Source organism: Carassius gibelio, chromosome B15, assembly GCF_023724105.1.
Source record: "Carassius gibelio isolate Cgi1373 ecotype wild population from Czech Republic chromosome B15, carGib1.2-hapl.c, whole genome shotgun sequence".
In the NCBI taxonomy this organism is placed as follows: domain Eukaryota; kingdom Metazoa; phylum Chordata; class Actinopteri; order Cypriniformes; family Cyprinidae; genus Carassius; species Carassius gibelio.
In genome coordinates this window covers 7174542-7196391 of record NC_068410.1, presented here as the reverse complement: position 1 = coordinate 7196391, position 21850 = coordinate 7174542, and the positions used below count along the sequence as shown (strand labels likewise).

Sequence of the window (21850 nt, the reverse complement as noted above, 5' to 3'; positions counted from 1 at the left end):
CAAGAACAGCATGAGCCACAATGTCATTGTTGGCTATGCAAGATGTTGAGGTCAGATGCATTTAAATGTAGTCATCTTGGTTTCTGCCCTCAAAAACTCAATTCCTTGTTCCATACATCATTTTTTACCTCTCGAGTTGAATTCATCACCTTAGTTGACTTTGCGGAAATGAAGCAGAACGTTGAGGGAAGACATTGGAGCAATCCTAACCAAGTGGCTTCTCTCACCGCGGCATCTGGAGCCCGTCTGGCTCTATTATTACCTGTGACTGTTATTTTATCACCTTTAAAATATTCTAGTCCTTGAAAAACATCCCGAGCTGATGACATGCATTATAACTTTGCCGGGCAGCTTTTGACGGACGCAGCAGAAAGACACTGGGTCATTCATAGCGACAAGTGAAGTGTTGTGAACATAAGCAGGAGGAGGAAAGAGTTTTATTTCAATTAGTTTTGGTAAATGAAGGTCTAGAGTGAAGCAGCTGAAAAAACTTGGGCCTGGAAATACTACACTGTGTCTGTGTGTGAGAGAAAAACCGAGAGCAAGACAGTTATAGAGAGAAAGGCTGGATTCTAGTTCACATAAAGGCTTTTAACATCTTTTTAAATTCCAGGTAAAGGCCCGTTTCAGACTAGATTTAGTAGCACTTCAAAATTAAAAGGGGTTGTAAAGCACTGCTCCAGAACAGAATTACAATGGCAAAAGTATACAATATGAAATGATAACGTGCTGGAATGTTGCAGTGAGCTGTTGAACAACCAATCATCAACTGCTTCAGTGCCTGACTCAGTAATTATTCATGAGCTTTGAACAGGTAGAAATTCAAAACAGGTTGTGTGCTCGTCATGTGTCAGACTGGTAAAATAAAAAATAAATAAAAAAAATGTAATAACCTTAACCTGGAGTTTGCAAATTTACAATGTCAAATCCCAAACATTTACTAAACCACAAATCATAACACAAAGCATAAGTATAAAAATGGAATAAAATAACCCAGGATTGTTTACCCAGCGCTAAAAGTGTGAAAAGACCAATACGACATACTTCATTGGTATGGGAAATACTGACTTTTCAGTATGCAGTAAAACACCACCCTATAGTAATGGGGCACACCATGTCCAAAAACTTCAGTTTAAGTGCCTTCTGTCACAAATCGTTTGCATTTGCATGTAAGCATTAGCCAAATTCATTACATCTAAATTCATTAATACTTAACTTTCAGGTTCATACATTTAAAAACTGCTGTGGTAGCTTTGGCCTCACTCTCCTTGCCATTTTTCTTCAGCTGAAAAAGTCAATAGAGGACTGTCACAAACATCTCTCCGTAGAGCAAGGAATTGTGGGAAATATTAGCTTAAAAATCATGCAGGCTTAAAAAAATATGCTAGCCTTGCATCTATTGCATACTATTTTCAACATACTATGATTTGAAAGCTGCGTATTGTACATATGCATACTATTATTATTTAGGATGATAGTTCACAAAATGGGTTGAAGCCCAAAAAAATAATTTGAAACATCTAACATGTAATATGGGTAGCAATAGCCCCGAGTGTGTGTTATTGCTCAATACAGTGAGGTTTCAGTAACTCGGATAGTCTAGTGTGTGTGTATGTGTGTGTGTGTGTGTGTGTGTGTGTGTGTGTGTGTGTGTGTGTTGTGATGTATCTTCAGTAACTGACAGCCACTCCGAGCCGTCAGCCTTTTCTTCCTATTTTATTAGCCTAATTAAAAGCCCAGCATTTGTCTCGGTGATGACCGGCGGGCCGATGGAGGTGTTATTTACCGAGCAGGCATCCATGGTGATCCCGTTACGGTAACGACCGGCCTCACTGATTGTTTCCCTGACAAAAGAATGCATCATCATCATCTCATCCACATACACAGTGAGAAACGGATGGCCCCATTGAGTATAACACCCACTGTAGCCTTACTGAGAGCTCTGCACATAAATAAGAGTGACACGGCTGGATCGGACCCGTATCTGTGTGTGTGTGTGTGTGTTGATGGATAGCAAGTGTGATTCAGTGTAAATAGCCATAATGCCTTATCTCCTCTTCAACTACAGCTCTTTTATTTACGATCACCAAAGGCCACCAGTCACAGACACACACACAGACTCACATTTCATGCAAGCGAACTTCCCTTACAAAAGTACTGTGGCGGTATCATGGTATATACATAATACCAGACTACAAAACCATGGTATTTGGGTATCTTCCACAGCACAGAATGATTACCATATTACACTAATAAGCTATTAACATTAAACTCCAAAGAATATCATGGTATTACCACATTCAAAAACATGGTAACACAATGGAGCACATCCAAAAATCATGCTGTTATGATAGTAAAAGAAAAAACATCATGATTCGTGTTCAAAAACATGGTATTATAAAAGTACATTTCCAAAAAACATGGTATTATTATGGTGAAAATGCAAAAAACATGGCAATGCTAATGTACAGTAAAAGTCAAATAAAACATGGTAATATGAAAGTACATGTATAAAAAAAAACCAAAAAAACTTGGTATTATCAAATTACATTTCCAAAAAAACATGGTATTAATATGGTGAAAATGTAAAAAACGTGGCAATACCAATGTAAAAGTCCTAAAAACATGGTATTATCAAAGATACATTTCCAAAAAAACATGGTATTATTATGGTGAAAACATGGCAACACCAATGTAAAAGTCCAGAAAATGGCATTATCATGATACACGTGCAAACACGATGTTATTATAAAGTTAAATATGTCCAAAAACATGATGTAAAAAATAACATGATGATACACAATCAAAAACAGGTAATGACCATAATACATATCCAGTCATAGGAGAAAGGTAAAATCTAAAAAGATATGCCAATGTACATGTTCTGAGAGCATGGTATTATCTGCAATAAACATGGTACTGTAGTACCATGGTACATAGATAAAGGTGCCATCAAATGCAACAATCACTTTGTTTGAACACAGTTGTGTTGTCGCAGTGTGTGGAAACAACCAGCCTATTATGGTAGAAATCCACCCACTCATTGTTTTATATTTTCAAAAAATCATAAACAATCTCACCACACAAGCAGTTCCAGACTAAGACGATATAGTCGGTGAAAGTCCTGCTAATTTGTGATGCTCTCTGCCCTATAAGCATATACACAGCCCTTAGTGAGAAGCAGCAGTTCACCATTACTGTTCTCTTGCTGTAGCTGCTGGGGATACAATGTCAGCTCCAAAGAGCCATTAAAAGTGTTGTGTGTTGGGGTGCACCAACGTACATAGGAGTCTCCATTGACCGCTGAGGACACAGTGGTTACATTTCATTTTCGAAGGAAATGTTCCGGAAAAGAGAAAAGTCCTATACTTTGTGCTTACATTTTACACCGGACTCGACTGCCTCATAAACGAGGATCAGTTCAGCACTGGAGTTGTGCAAAGATTGCTTCTGAAAGAGGGATCAATATGAATGCTTTGTGCGCAAATGTCTAGACTCCAGACAAAGTAAGCATCATGCATCATATTTTGTTTTCCAAAAGAGATTCCACTCTGTAAGGCTTATGTTTATAAAGCTACCATCATCTTTGCTGTTTTCAATAATGCTGCCTTCAGGTGCTACCAGAATGATCGTGAATAGGAATATGGTAGTTAAAAATTGCGTTTTGGAAGCAATGTGTGAGGTCAGTAACACGGTCACCGTAACACCGGTATGCCCGTGAGCATGAGCTCTTGAAGCTCCGCAGTCTTCTGAGAAGGGAGAATGGTTGCCAGGTTATCACAACAAAACCCTCCCGCAGACTTGAAAATCAACCTGCGGCAACAGTGTTAAAGTAGCCCAATTCCACAAGAAATCTGCAGATTAGGCAACACAGGAAGGGAGGTAGGAGCACTCATTTTCATTTAAAGGGGACATACGCATAAACAGAGCGTTTTGACTCATACCCTAAAAGTGGCAAATTTCAAGATCCTATAAAAAACTATCTGTGAGGTATTTTGAGATAAAACTTCGGATACACACTCTGGGAACATCACAGAACAATTTAAAGTATTGTATCAATGCATTCTATGCACCTTTAAAGCATTATTTGACCAAAAACCCAATGTTATGATAGCACATGCATATATGGTTTATTGTGTCCAAAATGGTATTTTTTCCTTTTGAATACACCAATGTACGTCACACAAACACTCTCCACAGGGATACATATCTTACATGAACACACACTTGTGTTTATGTGTGTGTCCACACACCTGATGGGGCAATGGGCTCATCAACCGCCGGACCTTACTCCACCCCTGCCCGTCCCCCCCTTTAATGATGGACCATCCGTTACCGTGCCGACGGGGAGAGTGACAGGCCTATTTGCGGGGCTGGCGGGCTGCTCGTGACTGATTGGACAGCAGATCGTCAGGGGCGATGGCCATGTGACAGCACACATTTCCATTTGGGTGAAAAATCAGGCTAATGTGGCTAACTCTAGGTGTTAAGAGAGAGAGAGATGAGCGAGGGCGAGCCAGACCCAGAGAGACTGCAAAATAACAGCGCAGACTCAAATGCATATTTATCATAAAAGCTAAACACCGAGGCTAATGCAGAATCAACAGCAGCACAATGAAAACCTTCATCCTCACCTCTACCAGCCTAGTCTGGGGAGGACAGTTGAAGCCAGAGAGAGAGAGAGAGAGAGGGAGGAAGAGAAAGGCTGAGGCAGTGAGGAAAGGCCTTGTTTTTAGAGCAAACCTCCTGAATTTGTGTGAGAACCACACAGGAATGTTTTCCTCTTGCGGCTGGTTGACACTCATGGCACACACACTTGCAGTGGAGGGTGGACACGGGACGTCCAGATTTACGGAGGTGTCAGGGATTTCTCGTCTGTGCCTCTCTAGGGTCACATCTCGCACTCTCCTCCGCTCGCTTTCCCTCGTTCGTATCCCTTTTCTTTCAGATCTATATTGAAAAAGAAAACAGGCCCGTCTCTCCTTCTGTCTGACAACGTAGCGGAAAAAGAAAAACAGACAGCGAGAAGGAGGGAGAGATGAGTGAAAACATAGGGATGGAGATCTCCTCCGGTGTTATCGCTGTTGTTGAGGGAGGTTCAGCTCCGTGTCAGGGCTTTTGACCACAACGGCAGATAATTCACAATCAGTTCAGTTCCAGCGATACCTGACCGTCAAGCGTCAGTTCAACTCAATGGAGGATTTAATTGTTGCTTGGAAAATGTTCTTGAAGCTTCTATGGCCTTTATAAGTACAGCAACGAGAGGGAATTACTTGGCTATAATATAAAAAAGGTATTAAAAGGGGTGTTTTCTACATGTCCGTATTTTATTTTCATCCCTAAAGTCCACTTTTAATGTTAGTGAAGGTACCAGAAAGTCATCATTTTGTTTTTCAAGTCCATTTTTCACCCTCTATTTGACCCCAGGCTGTTTTTGCTACTGTACCTTTAAGACTTCTAGATGTACATGACCCTGTAATAAATAAATAACATCCAGGTTCCATCATATTTTACACTGTTGTATCTTAGTTTCCATTAACCTGATGTGAATATTGACTAATATATATATATATATATATATATATATATATATATATATATATATATATAAAACCAGTTTTTGAAATGTTTGTAAATATATATTGCATGTTGGATATATATAGATAAATTAATAAATATAAATAGTCCATGTACTATATATATAACACACACATACACAATTATATTTACATAGATATATTTATGAGTATATGTATTAACATAACTATATATATATATATATATATATATATATATATATATATATATATATATATATATATAAATTCTCTCTCTACAGTATATATAGAATAAACAAATACATAGATTTATATAAAACCAGTATTTAAATCTTGATTACATCAATGATGTAAAAACATATTGTATCATTGCATTTCTGTGCTTGTCTCAAAATTGATGAAGCAGGTCACAAATTGTCTGCAGAGGAAGTACTTTGGAAGTACATTGTAAAAGTACTTTGACATACCAGTATTTTTTTAATTCTAAGCCCCATTTTCCATGATAAAAACGGCTGTTTTCGCAGTGTTAAAGTGAAAGAAAGCGGCCTGATTGAACTTTCCTCAGTTCTAGTTCTTTATGTTCTCGTTCTAAAGGGGTCTGGTGCTTGTGTTGTGTGTTTTAATTGGATGACTGATGTGTGTGTCGGTCTGGGGGTTCGCAGACGTGGAGGGGGGCCACCTGGAAGAGCTGCCGGTGTCAGTAAAGTGCAAAGACTGGCCAATGAGCACAATCTCTCTCCCCACTTTTGGCAAAAACTTTTCAGAGAGGCAGGCAGAGCGGTTGGCCCTGGCAAACCTTCTTGAGACCTCCTAAACCTTCTTTCCCAAATAAAATCCCCCACAAAGGGCTTTTTGTCCCCTGCAGGCAGTGGTAGCGTTTCAGGAAGTGGGCGCGCTCCATAGCTGATGATTTATGGCTGGGTGTCCTGGGTGGCAGTTGGCTGGACTCCCGCTGTCAATCAAACCAGGCTCAGGAGCGACGGCCAATCGCGCGGCTTCCCCCCATCGCTCTAAAGAGGTTACAATGGCTGTCATAAAAAAGTAAGAGAAGGAAAGAAGGGAGCCGCAACAGAAGAGAAAAAGAAAGTCTGGACAATCTGAAGACGAGGGAAGATGGATGTGTTTAAGAAGAAACCCTGGAAGTCTCTCTCTCTCTCACTCACACACAAAACATCTCACTCTCTCTTTCTCTCTCTGTAGGGGGGTTGTTTTGAAGGTTGTGGATGGCAGGATGTCAGGGTTATAATCTGCTGGGGTAACCGATGGAGAGGCTGTTCCTGTGGTTTGCCTGAGATGATAACTCGTCTTGACCAGCCACAACAATTAGAGCAGATCTCTGTCCTAACTTTACTGACACACGGACCGGGAAAAATCCTGCCTGATGGATCAGGGGTGACACAGCCAACCAAAAGGACTGGCGAGGGGTGTGTGTGTGTGTGTGCATTAACCCGTTATCCGAGAGGATGGCCCGGGACAAAGTCCTACTCCGACTACCTGCCACCCGGAAAATCTGATTGCTCCCTCGCTTTATCTTTCTTCACTAATTCTTCGTCTGGTTTCCTCTCTGTCAGTCGGTCTTACTTTCTCTTCCATATTTCCTTCATCTTTCTCTCATGGTTTATTTTCCCCTCGCTTTCTACTAAGTTTCTTCTAAGTCTTTATGTTTTTGTTCAGATTTTGTTTTAAAAGAAGTTCACCCAAAAAAATGATGTTCCATTTACTGAGCCCATCTTTTTCCAGATGTGTATGAATTTATTTATTTTATGGAACAAGGAACGGAAATTTTTAATTGTGCTGGTCACTGTTTTTCAAACAATTTTTAACAAGTGTAAAATAAAATAAAATAAAATTAAATAAATGCCTTCATTCATTTATTGAATTCTCCTTGGTGTGTGACGTTCAAAAACTAATCATTATTTTTGGATTAACTATTTCAGTGAATCAATTTGTCTTTCAGAAAGGTCTTGCTAGCCTAAATGATTCATTCACAAATTTAGCCAATACAAGACTCTAAGAAGTGCTCAGTGCCTAGCAACTTAAATTTTGACTTAAAGTTCTCACTCTATGTTATTTTATGATTTCAGAAAGAAGTAGATCAAATTCATTGTAATTGCATAAAAAAAATTACCAATGTATTATTTCTGTCTCCTTTTGTTTTCAAGAAAGTCATATAGGTTTTGGAACCGCATGAAGGTGCCATGAAGAAAGCTTCCCTTTAATTTCTTGTTTTGGTCCTGGCTAACTCTTATTTTTGCTCACTGTCTGCCCCTCTACCTCCCTACATCCTCAGGTTTAAGTAACTCTATATTTTTTGCTGAGCTCTATTCTTAGTTGAGGACGTAAGCACACACGTGTGTGTGTGTGTGTGTGTTAAGGTTGAGTGACATGTATGAACTGTCTACCCCACACAGAAGTTTAGAGTCAGCTAACGTGAAACACATGATAATACAGCTTGTGTCAGCTCCAATCACACTCTCCTCACACACAAACACAAACACACACACTTGAATTTGTGGTTTATGGGGACTCTCCATAGGTATAATGGTTTTTATACTGTACAAACTGTATTTTCTATTGCCCTATACCAACCCACACCTAACCTTTACAGAAAACTACTGAAATTTTTTGAGTTTAATAAAACACAGTTCTGTATGTTTTTTAAGCCTTTTGTTTTACAGGGACACAGGAAGTGTGATGTCCCATGTCATTATACACATTTGTGTCCCCTTAAACCATATATACCAGCACACACACACACTGCTCTTTAGCAGCAAACACAACTCCCTTGATACACACAATTAAACACACACACTTTCCTCTCATTCAAGTGCTTTATAAACAGTCTCAGTCTGCACAAGAGAGGAGCAGAATGAGACAAGAGAGAAAGAGTCCTGAGAAAACAGTTTAAAACAGAATTATATTAAAAAAACAGAGTACAAACCAAACCAGAGACCTACACAGATCCAAAGAAAGCCAATCCACGTGTGTGTGTGGTTTCTGAACTGGTTCAATTAAACATGTAGAGGACAGACAAGAGGAAAAAAACAGATTAATTGAACTATATAGTTAACTGGATTGGGGTTTAACTATATGTTAACTAAATTAACTATAGGTAAAAACACAAATGTTATCTATTTTAATATATTTTAAAATGTAATTTATTTTTGTGATGTTAAATCTGAATTTTCCGCATCATTCCTCCAGTCTTTACTGCCACATGATCCTTCAGAAATCTTTTTAATATGCTGATTGGTTTGGGGCTCAACAATCATTATCAAATCTGATTTTGTTTTATTTTTTGTCAGTGGAATATATGGTCTTCATCAGGGAAAAAAAGAAATAAAGAGTCAAAATAATGCCTTATTTCACCAATAAAATCTACTTTAAGGTATATCATAGTAAAAACTGATGAGAAAGCCAGAAAAGGAGAGAGCAAGAGACAAGTGTAAAGAGTGAGAGACCGAAAGTAGAGTCAAACTGAGTGTGGGCCAATACAATCCACCAAAAAGCAAGAATGTTTGAAATAAAATCGTCTTTCTTCACATTAACGGCACTTTCAACATCACTTTTCATCTACATTTACGAACATGACGTTGAGAGGCATGAGACCCTTCCAATGCAACCCTGCAGACCAAAACAGGCTGTCAAGACATCTCAAACATGTCTGTTAAAAAACTGAACAGCTTCCAGGTCACTGGTACACATCTGCTTAGATTTGTAACTATTTTTGTAAATTAGGAAATTACCCCAGAAATTACTGGTGATCACGTTTTACATTTAACCCTAACACAATCATCAGGCCGAGTGATTGACAGCTTGACAATATGATGTATACAGATTTCCAATGAAAACGTCTGGAATGCTGCGTTAACGTTCGTTTGCTTCGGTTGGTTTGAGACGTACGTGTTCCTGTTGATGGGGAAATAATTACGGGAAAGGAAATCCTGAGCACAATTGCATTGCAATGAAAACACTGTGCGATATATAGCAAAACAAATTCAGGATAAACATGTTTTTAGCCACTATGTGGTCAAAGCTGGGCGCTCAGGTTTAAACAGAGGTTAAAAACAACTAAATTTGATTTCCTCAAGCAAAGTTCGCTGATAGCAGCATAGCGAAGTTTCACTGATCCACAACAAAATACGCTTGCCCGTGTTCCCCACGTTTGTAATGGAAGCCTCATGAGTGTGTGAAGAGATGTGCGAGTGTGTGAGTTTATTAAACTGTCTTTTGGAGAGCCCGCAGCAGGGCGCCATTCTTGTTTTGTGTTGAGTGAGAGAGAGAGAGAAAGAGAGAGAGAGAGAGAGAGAGAGAGAGAGAGAGAGAGACGGGAAGAGGTTGGTTCATTTTAATGAAACCCCACCTTCTCCTCCCCACAGAGCTTTTGACCAGGTACACCCCCCACACCCAAACACACACCCCCAATTCTTACACATCTAATGAGGTCACGACCTTCCGAGACACCCCCCTCACCTGGCATTGTGACACACACACACACCTTACCCTGCTAAAAGAAGTGCCTTTGTCCCACCATCATTTGTATACCAACTCTACAAGCGTTTAACCCCTGGCTTCCCCATCCCGCTGAGAAACACAGAAAGAAAGCGAGAAGCAAAAATTGAACTATTGTAAGCCAGCAGATTTTTTTGTAATCCATTTTTTTTTTTTTTTTTTTGCTTTCTCATACTCTTTATTCACAATCACACAAAAAAAAGCATCCAAAAATGTTTGCCACACCTGGATGAGCTTAAACAATTGATTAAATATTTATATAATAAACAGCAATATAATACTATAACACAATATATAATAGATCATTTTTTTATGAATTATTAATAAAATTAATTGCATGGTTTTATTAGTGCTGTCGAATGATTAATCACGATTAATCGTATAAAAAAAGTTTACATAATATGTGTCAGTGGTTTGTATATTTATTATGTCTATATAAATACAAACACATGCATGTATAGATTTAAGAAATTTATGAAATATATTTATATATAATATAATAAGAATATAAATATAGAAATGTATATACATGTAAATATTTTCTAAATATATACTGCATGTGTGTGTATTTATATATACACAATATAATAATTGGATGTGATTAATCGTTTGACAGCACTAGTTTTAGTTTTTTTATTTATTTAGAGGAATTAATAAAATGTTTTCCTAACATATTTGGAACAGTGTTCTTTTACATAAGCCAATCTCTTTGAATCTGCACAAAATCGGTAATGTTGGTGATTAATGTAAGGAATATTCCACATTTAATACTAAAGTAATAATATATAATAATGTGTGTTAAATTAAATTGTATATTTTATAAATTAAGGATACAATTATTGTCTTTAAATCACCATGTCTTTAAATCACTCAGATCCACAAAAGCAAGGATGAGACTTTTTTTTTTTTTTGCCTTTTATTGTAGCCGGGATTGGAACCCGAGACGTGCAATGGCACTTTAATCAAGGATATCAGCACCAAGGATGAGACTTTTAAATGTAAATCATTCAATATATTAGGCAATCTGTTTAATTTACTCGTGAAATACCAGTTTTAGTCCACTGTGGAGTGCACACGTATTTTTAATTTTTCACAACTTCTCATTTAAAGTAAAAAAAAACAATCAGACACACACTTAAGAAAACATGAAATGGCATTTGCAAAGCACTTAGCGTCCTAAATGTGATGTGGCATTTAATTATCCATCAGGATTATCAGGGTGTCAGGAAATGATTGGTTAATATTAGTGTTCCCATTCACGTGGCCTTGTTTAGGTCAGCAATCAGAGCGGGAGAAAATGATTACTCTCTGTTGAAAGATTACAAAAGCTAACGCTAAATAAAAGTGCATGTTGATTTCATGTTGTCTTCAAACCGAGCGGCAGTGAAGCTGTGCCAGTATTGTGTACTGTAGACCGATCCAGTCCCAATACAGGAAACCTCTTTCTCTTCCTCGCTCTTTCTCTCTATCCTCCTGAGAACTCCTGGGTGAAGGAGTGGAAGCGTTCTCAGTGAATACTTTAAAACATAATGCTTCATAAAAACACATGAGATGAGTTTTAGAAGTCTTTCTGAATGGCTTGTGTGTGTGGGGTCAGTTTCCCTGAGACAGGGATTAAACTTCCTTTCGGGTCCTGAAAACGAGAGGAGGAATATATATCGGAAGGGAAGAATGAGGGAAGACGAGGAGCGGATAAATATTTCTGAGGAAGAATGACAGATCGAGCATTCGGGAGCGGAAGAGTGACAGACAGAAGGGACAGAGGGAGAGAAAGAGAAGGTTCCAGCACAAAAGAGACAGACAGAAAGAGAGAGAGAAGTTGGAGAGCAGGATAGCGGGATGAAAAGACAGACGAGTGTGGGGACAGGCATGCTGAGGAGGCCTAATCCCTCACCCCTATTCACACGCATTCTTAATCTCCAGCCACGTACACACACACACACACACACACACACACACGGTGCTAATCTCCTACGTCCCCTCCATCTATGTGCTTCGCTCAAAAGGTGCACAAAAGCTCCTGGACACCTCCCTCACTGCCACACACACACACACTTATACCTATACACATAAACACAACATAAACTTACACATCCTTTGCAGGGTCAACACACACACTGACCTGTTCTAGACAGTCAGGACGCTTCAAAACGTCAATGCAAAATGTTTTCTGTGCATGGTGTGTGTTGATGAGGCAGGTGGTTGTTTTATTTACTGAAGTCATTTCAACTCGTAAGTCAACAGCTTTCATTACTCAAACACACACACACACACACACAAGTAAAGGTATGAATTTATGATGGTGGTTCAGAGAGCTTCTGACCTCTTCAGTGACAAACCTCCCTCATAGTTAGTTATGGACCTTCTAATACACACACGCACACACACACACACACGCTCTCTGCACTGAAAATGTACAAACGAAAACACAACTTACACTTAGACGCACACATATCATTCCCACTGTCACACACAGCTGTGCACTAACATAAAGCTGTCCCAGACACACAATTTTCACACAATTAGAGACAAACATCACAAACACACACTTTCACACACACAAACACAGTCACACAAACTAACAAAAACGACAGGTCACGATCAAATAAACACTTGTGCACAAACTAATCACACACCAGCAAATAATCACATAAACACTTCAAAAGACACAAAGATCTTTGCACAATCAAATAAAAACCTGTTCACAATCACACAAGCACTTGTGCACAAATAAAATCAAAACAAATCAAACACCTCCTGTACACAATCACAAGCAAATACCTATGCACAATTCACAGAAATAATCAAAACCTGTACACCATCATAAAACACACACATACAGAATCACACAAACTACCAATCAAACACCTGTACTGAACCACACACACACACACACACACACACACACACACACAAAAACACACTTGTGCACAATAACACAAACTACCAATCACACTCCAGAACATAATTAGGGCTACAAAAGCAAAAACTTGCACAATCACACAAACTTTCAGTCTCACAAAGAAGCACAACACACACAATCCGGCTCATATAGATGCTTACAAAAATTACAGCGCTTGTGATTTGAATGTCTCTTCCCTCACACACACACACACACACTTCATCAAAGCCTCCAGATGGGTTCGGTCTTTATCGTACCCCAGCTGGTGACATCACTCTTCCACACGGCAGAACTGATGATGAAAGCAAACAGATCTATCTTAACTCGCATTTACCAAATCAATTTTATTTTTACAGTCTCTTGCATATTGGCATATTGACGGCTTCTCACACGACGGGACGGAGGGAGGGGGTGCAGAGGAGAACGAGAGAAAAAGGCAGGGAGATACGCTTAATGCCATTTACCATATTTAATGTGTCCATGTCATCATTGAATATCCCCTCTGAATAATGTGGCACTTCATCATAAATTCTTTACAACTTATTTACTTAATGGAGAGAGTTATGGGCCGCTGTCAGCCAGCTAATTAAACATAGTGATACAGCACTGCCGTGCCACGCTGTCATCCGTCTCCCATCTCTCTCTCCGTGGCTTCTCTGTTCCTTAAATACATATTATTCAAGCATGCAATAAATTACCGATGGATTAAAATTCATGAAACCTTTTTTCTCTCTCCTTCATTTCCTTCCATAGAGAATGAACAAGCAAGAAAGACAGCGAGGAACAGAGAGAGTGCTTGCTCAAGGGACTGTAAATCCACCATTGGGAGACAGCTGCCTTTTCAATCATATTAAAACCTAATGTTTGCACATGTAAGATTTCTGCCCTGCTGAGAAGGAAAACGACAACTTATGAAGTGAAAAAGGTGGAAGATTAAAATGCAAGTTTAACTGTTGCGTTTTCCAACAAGAAACGTCACAAGAACAAATTCAAGCCTTTAAATTCAAACCATAATTATATATGCCAACCAAACTTAAACCATAATACCACGTCCTGACAAAACATCTCTAAAAAACAGCCTGGAACTGGTTATTAACATTTAAATCATCGCCATAAAAACAGGACCAAAATCTGACCGGAGCAGACCAGAATTAATCATAAACAAACATATCATAAAAGCTGAACATCTAAAGTGTGTGCAAGCAATTCTGATTCAGCAGTGCTCAAACTATTGCTTAGAACTACAAGGTGTGTTTACAGCCACTATTTTACAGATATCACAAACCATCTCTTTGATACTAAATGGGCGATCTTCAAGAAAGAGGATTGGAGATTCTTTATCAGAGCAGGAGGAGTCTATTTAAACTTTCAATTAGCCTGATACCACTCCTGTGACCTCTCCGGCCTGGTGAAATTAGCCTAAAATGACCCTGACCAACACAACACTCGACCTCTGGCCTTGTCCTGTGACCCGGTTTCGACTGGGAGAGTAGAGTGACTGATATCTGATAGACAGGGCCGTCACGAGGAGGGGCGGCTCAGAGCAACGGACTTTAACCTGGCTAAAAGCAGGATTTATGAGTCTCAGGCTTTAATTGAGTTTGGAAAGTCAAACTCCTCCCACTACGATGACATCACTGAGGGAGAACTGACCACTCCAATCTGTCAGTGAGGTCATAGCGTCAAAAAAGACTAAAGCAATATATAAAGACAACTGTGAGACTGCGGTAATAGCAAAAAGTCGTGGGATTGTTTTTTGTGCAAAATCGGCAGCGAAGAATCGGCCTCATTTTCAATTCATGATTTTGAGTTTCAGTTGAATTGCCAACACCTCACAGAATGTTGGATTAGAATTTGAACTGGAATGACTGGAATCTCTTCAACATTTATATAAATCTTGCACACAACATTTTTCTTGGTAGAAAAACTACTTTCTCACACTTAAAATTCAAACTGCAATGTTGGTTCCTGTTTGCTAGCTCGATTCAAATTTAGGAACTGAGCTGCAATTTACAATCCATTCCCCAATCACTCCAGAATGGTGCACAACCCTGGTTTGGTGCAATGAATAAGTGTGAAATCTTCTGTACATATTTTGAGACTTAAGTGGCATTAAATAGACCCTCAAAGACATTTATATTATGTAATTGGCATAACATTGACCAAGGACTAATGGGATTACGGCAACAGCTAACTGGGGTTAGTGCGAGATCACAGAGTCGAGTAGAGGTGCTTCAACATAAAACATAAAGGCCAGGTTTAATCACGCCGCCTCGCTACTGATGACAGTGAAACCTCAGTCGTAACAGCGGCCCATGAGCTCATGTTATCTCCTGTGCTTTGTCTCCAACCGTGTGGGGATTTTCTTATCTGAACAAAGGCTGTTATCACACTGTAGGAGAACACTTCTCAAATTCATCGTTTTATCCTACCTCCCATGCCTGGGTGGCATTTTCTGGGCTGTATCTGGACGTTTCCTCATAGGGTCCGAGACGTTCTCCCACCTCCAGTCTCCTCCGGCTCCAGATGCCCAGGGTTCCTCTGGTGACGGCTGACTCGCGGACCTCAAAGTCTGGGGGCACCGATTCGACCCCATCCCCGGCCAGGTACACTGAAGTGTGGAATGATGGGTGGAAGGGGGACTGGTCGACTGGAGAAAGCGCATCACCTGATAGGCCAGGGGACGGAAGGTCATTTGCAGTGGCCAGTGTGGCTCGATCTGCATCAGACACTCCGCCAACTTCTTCCAGGTCATCAGAGGCGAAAAGAGAGAAGTCCTCTCCATCTCCTAATCAAAAAGACAGAAACATTGTGAGAATTTAGCTATTTAAAGCGGCAATGTACAATATCTGCACCTCTAATGGTACCAAACAAAATATTACCATGGTTGTTTGAGCAGCCCAGTACAGTATTGACTCAACCAAAGGAAAACAAGGGACAAAAAAAAGTATTTACTTTAGCAATTCTGTCTGGTGCCTGTAGTGGCAAACTTTAGCTTCGAGACCTCACGTTCATAAATCCCACTGGTCTTATTTTTTCATGTCATCTTATGCATATTAAAACAAATTTTAGTTTTACATATTAACAACTGACAACAGAGTCAAGTTACAACAGTCAAGTTAAAATGACATCAACTTTAACCATAAAGTATTTTTATGATTTTAACAACTAAAAATACGTGACAATAACTGAAAGTGAAAATATTATACAACAAAATTTCATTATCGCTCAGTCAGGTCTGTGCAATATTGGCGGGAAACCACTGCTAATGACATCAATTATGGAAATTGTTGAGATACTTATTATTTCTATAGACAAAAAAATCTAGTCTCAGATTAAGATGCCATGGGAAAGGTGTACATACAACCCAAGTTGTTCGAAAATGCTTTATAGTAAGCGCTGACCCTGTCAGATGTTTAAAGCAAATAATATCTGTTTAGGAAGTAAATAACATCTGTAAGTACTTTCCCATATATTGTAATCGGAGGTAAATGAAGAAAATGGGAAAAATCCTTACAGAATATTTGAGGCCTATTACCGGAGCGAAAGATAAATGTGACCCTGGACCACAAAACCAGTCATAAGGGTCTTTTATGTATACATATAAATCTGCTTTTTCGTTGATGTACGGTATGTTAGGATAGGACAAAATACAACTATTTGAAAACCTGGAATCTGAGAGTGAAAGAAAATCATAGGAATTTTACGAAACGTCTTAATGGAACATGATCTTTACTTAACATCCTAATGATTTTTGGCATAAAAGAAAAATCAGTAATTTTGACCCATACAATATATTGTAGGCTATTGCTACAAATATATCCGTGCTACTTAAGAATGCTTTTGTGGTCCAGGGTCAGAAATGTCTTTCGCCAGCAACAAACATAGTTACAGTTGCAGCACTATTTAAAAGTACTTCTTTCTATTTGTTTTTGATCCACATTTCCACACCACAGCCAGCCCATATACGCAACCTTTGCAGATACGAGTAAATATACATAGCACCATAAAAACATATTTGACCACTTGAGCAGTTAAACAAACACAGGGAAGGGGAAAGTGGTTTGTGTCTGTGATAACACATAATACAGGCTGGATAAGAAGGTGTCTGGGGTGATAATCATCTTTGAGGCCTCGCCGGTTACGCCCGGTCATCTTCTCCTGAGGCCTGCTTCAGATTGTTTGGATACAGGGGAGGGGGAATCTCCAGTGGGAAGCGCTGACCAATCCTTGGACTCACTGCACTGCCCCCAATACTTTTAAGCTTCCTCTTCACCATTTTTTTTTCCGTCGACCCCAGCGAAGAGGACTCGGTGTGAAAACAGCGGATACTGTATCTGCTTAGGTTAATTATGAGCTGAACACAGGGAGGATGTTGTCTGCTGACCTGTGACCTCTTGCTCAACTCGGAGAGGAAAACCAGCGCGTGGCTGATGAGGGAAGTCTTCATATTGTTTGTCCTTAAATACCATCCCTTCAGGGACTCAAGTATATGATACTGTATAGAAGGGTTTCCAACGTGGATGTGGGTGAAGGAACTGTAGGGGGTTAGTGAAGTTGATGAAAAGCTAATCATTGATTAAACGTAACATTAAAATAAACAAATGGCTGCATAATTAATCAAAACTGAAACGGCAATATATCATAGGCTGCAATTTAATTATAGTCAGCACTGTGTGTATCAGAGTGAAAAGCGGTACTGTGTTCATTTATACACATTCAGCTTATATCTCCATTTTTTCATAGTGGCTTGGATCATGGTAAATCTCAGCAAATGCTATAATTTTTACACGAATTTGGGAACAGAATGCATGCTATGTTCGCATATTTTTTTTTACAACATTTGTCATTAAATTAAATCAATATATTTGAGGATATATTTTATACATGGTTTGGCATGCAAAAATGTTTTTGAACCTGGTAAGCTATCACATCAGCACCAGTATTTTTTTTTAAATTGTTTTATTTTTATTTTTTTTTTAAATGTCAATTGCTTAAATGTGTATTTCATGGTTTTCTTGAAAAGTATAAATAATATGGCTCTATTTCTTAAACATCCCCAATCAAGCTGATACAGCAACACTGACTTAACTAGTTGGGCGGGGCTATCTTTTTTCTTCTTCCATCCAATAGCAGACGAGAAGACTTGGGAAGAGTGTTGCCAGTTTGGGAATTTCTTATCGTTGCTACGAAGTTTATTAACATTTTGTGACAAGGAGGTGTTTTGATATTTGTAAAATACATTTAGTGATTTTTTTGCCGTGTGACATCACCAAGCAACATTTGACAACTTTTCTAACAGGCTATGCTACTTTTCATTGAAGGCATTTGAAAACACATTTTGGGAAACCTGTTTGAAAACAATCAAAACTTATGTTGACATGATTATGCTCTTACGGCAAATACGGTTTTTGAGCATGGACATAAAATCTGCTTTACTTTAAATCTTTCAGACAAAACCTCTTCGGCAAATGCATTTGAATATATATGCTAACGTACATCAACCGCTGGTATCACTAACGCACTGGGACATGGAGAGGCTGTGGCTAAAAGCTAACACACAGTGCTAACATGCTCTACCTAATGTGCCGTTGCTAACACGCTTGGAGCTAACCTGCTGTGCGTGAGTCACGGCGGGGCTAACATGCTGTGGCTAGCACGCTGTGGCTAACGTGTTGTGACAGGTAGTGGTGAGTGCTAATGAGGGCTGGGCCGGCGCTCCTGCACATCTTCCTGTCTCCTCACATTCCTAACACTCAGAGGGGCTCTGCGCTACACGGTGCCGTCAGAGTCACCGTCTTCACGTTCACAACTCCCCTTCAGCCCTATCTCATTAATGAACATCTTCAACTCTTCTTTTGATTAGTGCTAATTTGTATTTTCCACTGATAGTATATTTTGAAGGGATGAAAGGTAATAAATTAACACTAGAAGTAAAAATATTAAAGAGGACATACTCTGGTTCCACTTACTTGTTTTATGATTTTAATGACAAAATATGACATAAATTTACAATAAATATCAAGCTAACTCTGTAACACGGCCAATTTACCTCAATAATATGATGTATTCAGAGATATCTAACAAGAACAAAAATGTAGGACAGGATTTAATTTTATGAAAGTAAAATATTTCATATTCAACACTCAAGTACGATTACGTACAAGGTACGATTTTCTAATGTTTTTAAGATGTCTTCTCTTATGCTCACACAGGCTGCATTTATTTGATAAAAAATACATTAAAAACAGTAATATTCTGAAATTTTATTACTTTTCAAAATAACCATTTTCTATTTCAATGTATCTTAAAATGTAATTTATTCCTATGATGAAAAGCCAATATTTTTTCAGCAGTCATTACTTATTATTATCTTGTTGAAAACAAGAAAGTTAAAAAGAATATAATTTTTAATGATTGACTTTCATTCTTAACTGTCATCTTTTAAATCAATTTATTGAATGCATGCTTTCTGAATAAAAGTATTCATTTTCTTTGAATAATAGACACCAATAAATTGCATATCAAGCATTATCACAGTAAATGGGTCAATTTTGACATCATGTTGAATTCAACACTGGATGGATTTGGTTTCAACATGGTTTATATAAGAAAGAGACAGATCAACGATTTGATGGAATCTTTAACAGTTAATCATTCCTTCTATTTTCATGATTTACCGCAAAGACAAGAAGTGAATGCTAAGACATGCAAGGAAACCTCACATACTACAACTTTTCATGCCAGTCGTTATGGTAACAATGTCATCAAGATATTAAAATAAAAAAATAGACACATTAGTGGTCTAGGCACTGTCTAAAATCATATTTCTCCACATCGATGCAGCCAAACGTAGGTATCTCCAGCTTTATACAGATATTACTCCTGACTCTGAATCACAGGTGATCTGAGAGCACTAAGTCTTTCCAGATGTCGTCTTGTGCCATTTACAATATTTTACTTTGTGGCTCTGCACGCACGCACACACGCAAACGCTTCTGCATGCTTTAAAATGACAGCTGAGGACCCAGTTCAGGCCTCCAATGTACGCCTGTGGATGTGCTAAGCACGAGAGGCCATAACGATCATCCGAGCCATGCCATTTAAAATTGCCCCTGCCCACAGAGAGAGTGAAAGCTAGTTGGCCGCAGTCTTCAAACCCTGGGCTTTTAAAGGTAACCCAATCTCTCCTCTGCCATCCCTCCCTTCCTGCGGCTCCAACTGATCGGCTTCATCCTGCCTGTTAAAGAAAAAACGCTACGGTACAGGACACTCAAAAGCAGTACGGGTATTTCTTTGGGTCTATAAACATATATATTTCTGAAAGGTAAACGTCCCTCAAGAAAAATATACCGAAGTGAAGTGCAGAATGTGGCCTGTTTCTTAAAAACGGCCGTGGTTTGAGTATTAGATTGCAGATAAAGAATATGGTTTGGCGTGAGCCGGCAGTGAGGTTTTCGCAGAACGTCCCTCTGGTTTTATTTGCTTAGAATTAATTGATTCAATTAGGATAAGAAAATGGATCAACCACTGAATGGTGCACATACGTGAATGTGCAGAGACCACGAGAAACCCAGGATTTTCTGTAATCTGGATCTTTGGATCCTTCTCATCAAAAAAGTTACTCCACCTTCGATTGAGATGATAACATCAGTAGGGACACAAACTAGCAACTATGATGTCATTGCGATAAATGGATATTATTGTCTTGGGAAAAGTCACCTATAGAACATCCTTGATTAGAATGGGACTTTTAAGAACAGAACTGTGACACAACCTATAAATGTCCCGGCAATGATGTCACTTACACCCAACAATCACAATCTGTGAATACGAAAGAATAGGAGCATTTCCTGTCATTTAATAGAGAACATAACTCATCACTTCCTGTTCCACCCTTAAAGTGGCATTTAGAGCACTGGTGAACATGTATGTATGTGTGTGTGTATAAAGATATTCCTTGTTAATGTTTATTTCTCTCTACGTTGACACGTGATTTTGAAAAAAACAATATGGATAGAGCGAGAGCAGTAGATAGAAGGGACAAGAGATAGATGACATGTCAACCACTGGATGAAGTACGTAGTTTACATACATAAACATCAGCGTAGCACACTAACCAATCAATCTCCTTAAACTTTTCATTACTATAGCGTGTTTAATTCATAAACCAGCTGTGTTAGCTGCAGGGATGATATCGAGCCACAGATTTCATACAGTGTGATATTAAAACTGATGTATTTACCAACAAAGTACACACACATTAACACACACAGGAGCATGTGAAATTCAGCACTGGAACACTCAGGTAATCAGTCTCTTTACATTTATGAATTTGGAAGGCAGTTTTTCTAAAGCAAATTATATCTCACTCAAGATATACATTTTATTAGTTGCATTCTGAAGAAATTAAACCTACAATCCTGCTGTTGAGTGAAAAAAATCTGAGAACACACTGAAAATCTAGATTAAACCTGGGTTTTATTGATTTATAGGAAAAATAATTAAACTGAAAAATAAGTACAATTATAAATAAACAAAAATATTATTTAATTGTATTAAAAATATTATTATTATTATTATCATTGTAATTTTAAATTTCTAGAATTTAAGAAATTTAGGGAAAATATAATAAAAAAATATATATATATATTTTAAATACATGTATTTTTAGTACATATTTATTACTATTATTATAATAATTATTTATTATTAATATTATCATTTTAAGAATTCAAAAATATAATTAAAATGTACATTAAATACAGTTATAAATGAAAAAATATATATTAATATTTATTCGTTTTAATTTTTAAATATACACAATTTATATATGTAGTTTTAATTAGATTTTAAGTATTTAGGGCATTTGAAAATG

The 21850-nt window shown here is 38.3% G+C and overlaps 1 protein-coding gene across 15 annotated transcripts in view; it reads right to left on the bottom strand.

Moving 5' to 3' along the window:
* Positions 1–21850, bottom strand: part of mecom (MDS1 and EVI1 complex locus) — a 146030-nt gene that overhangs the window by 70237 nt on the left and 53943 nt on the right. For all 15 annotated transcript variants that reach the window (XM_052576221.1, XM_052576228.1, XM_052576222.1 and 12 more), the window contains exon 2: positions 15405–15760. In XM_052576221.1, the coding sequence (XP_052432181.1) occupies positions 15405–15760 (356 nt within the window). The remainder of the gene's footprint in view (positions 1–15404; positions 15761–21850) is intronic.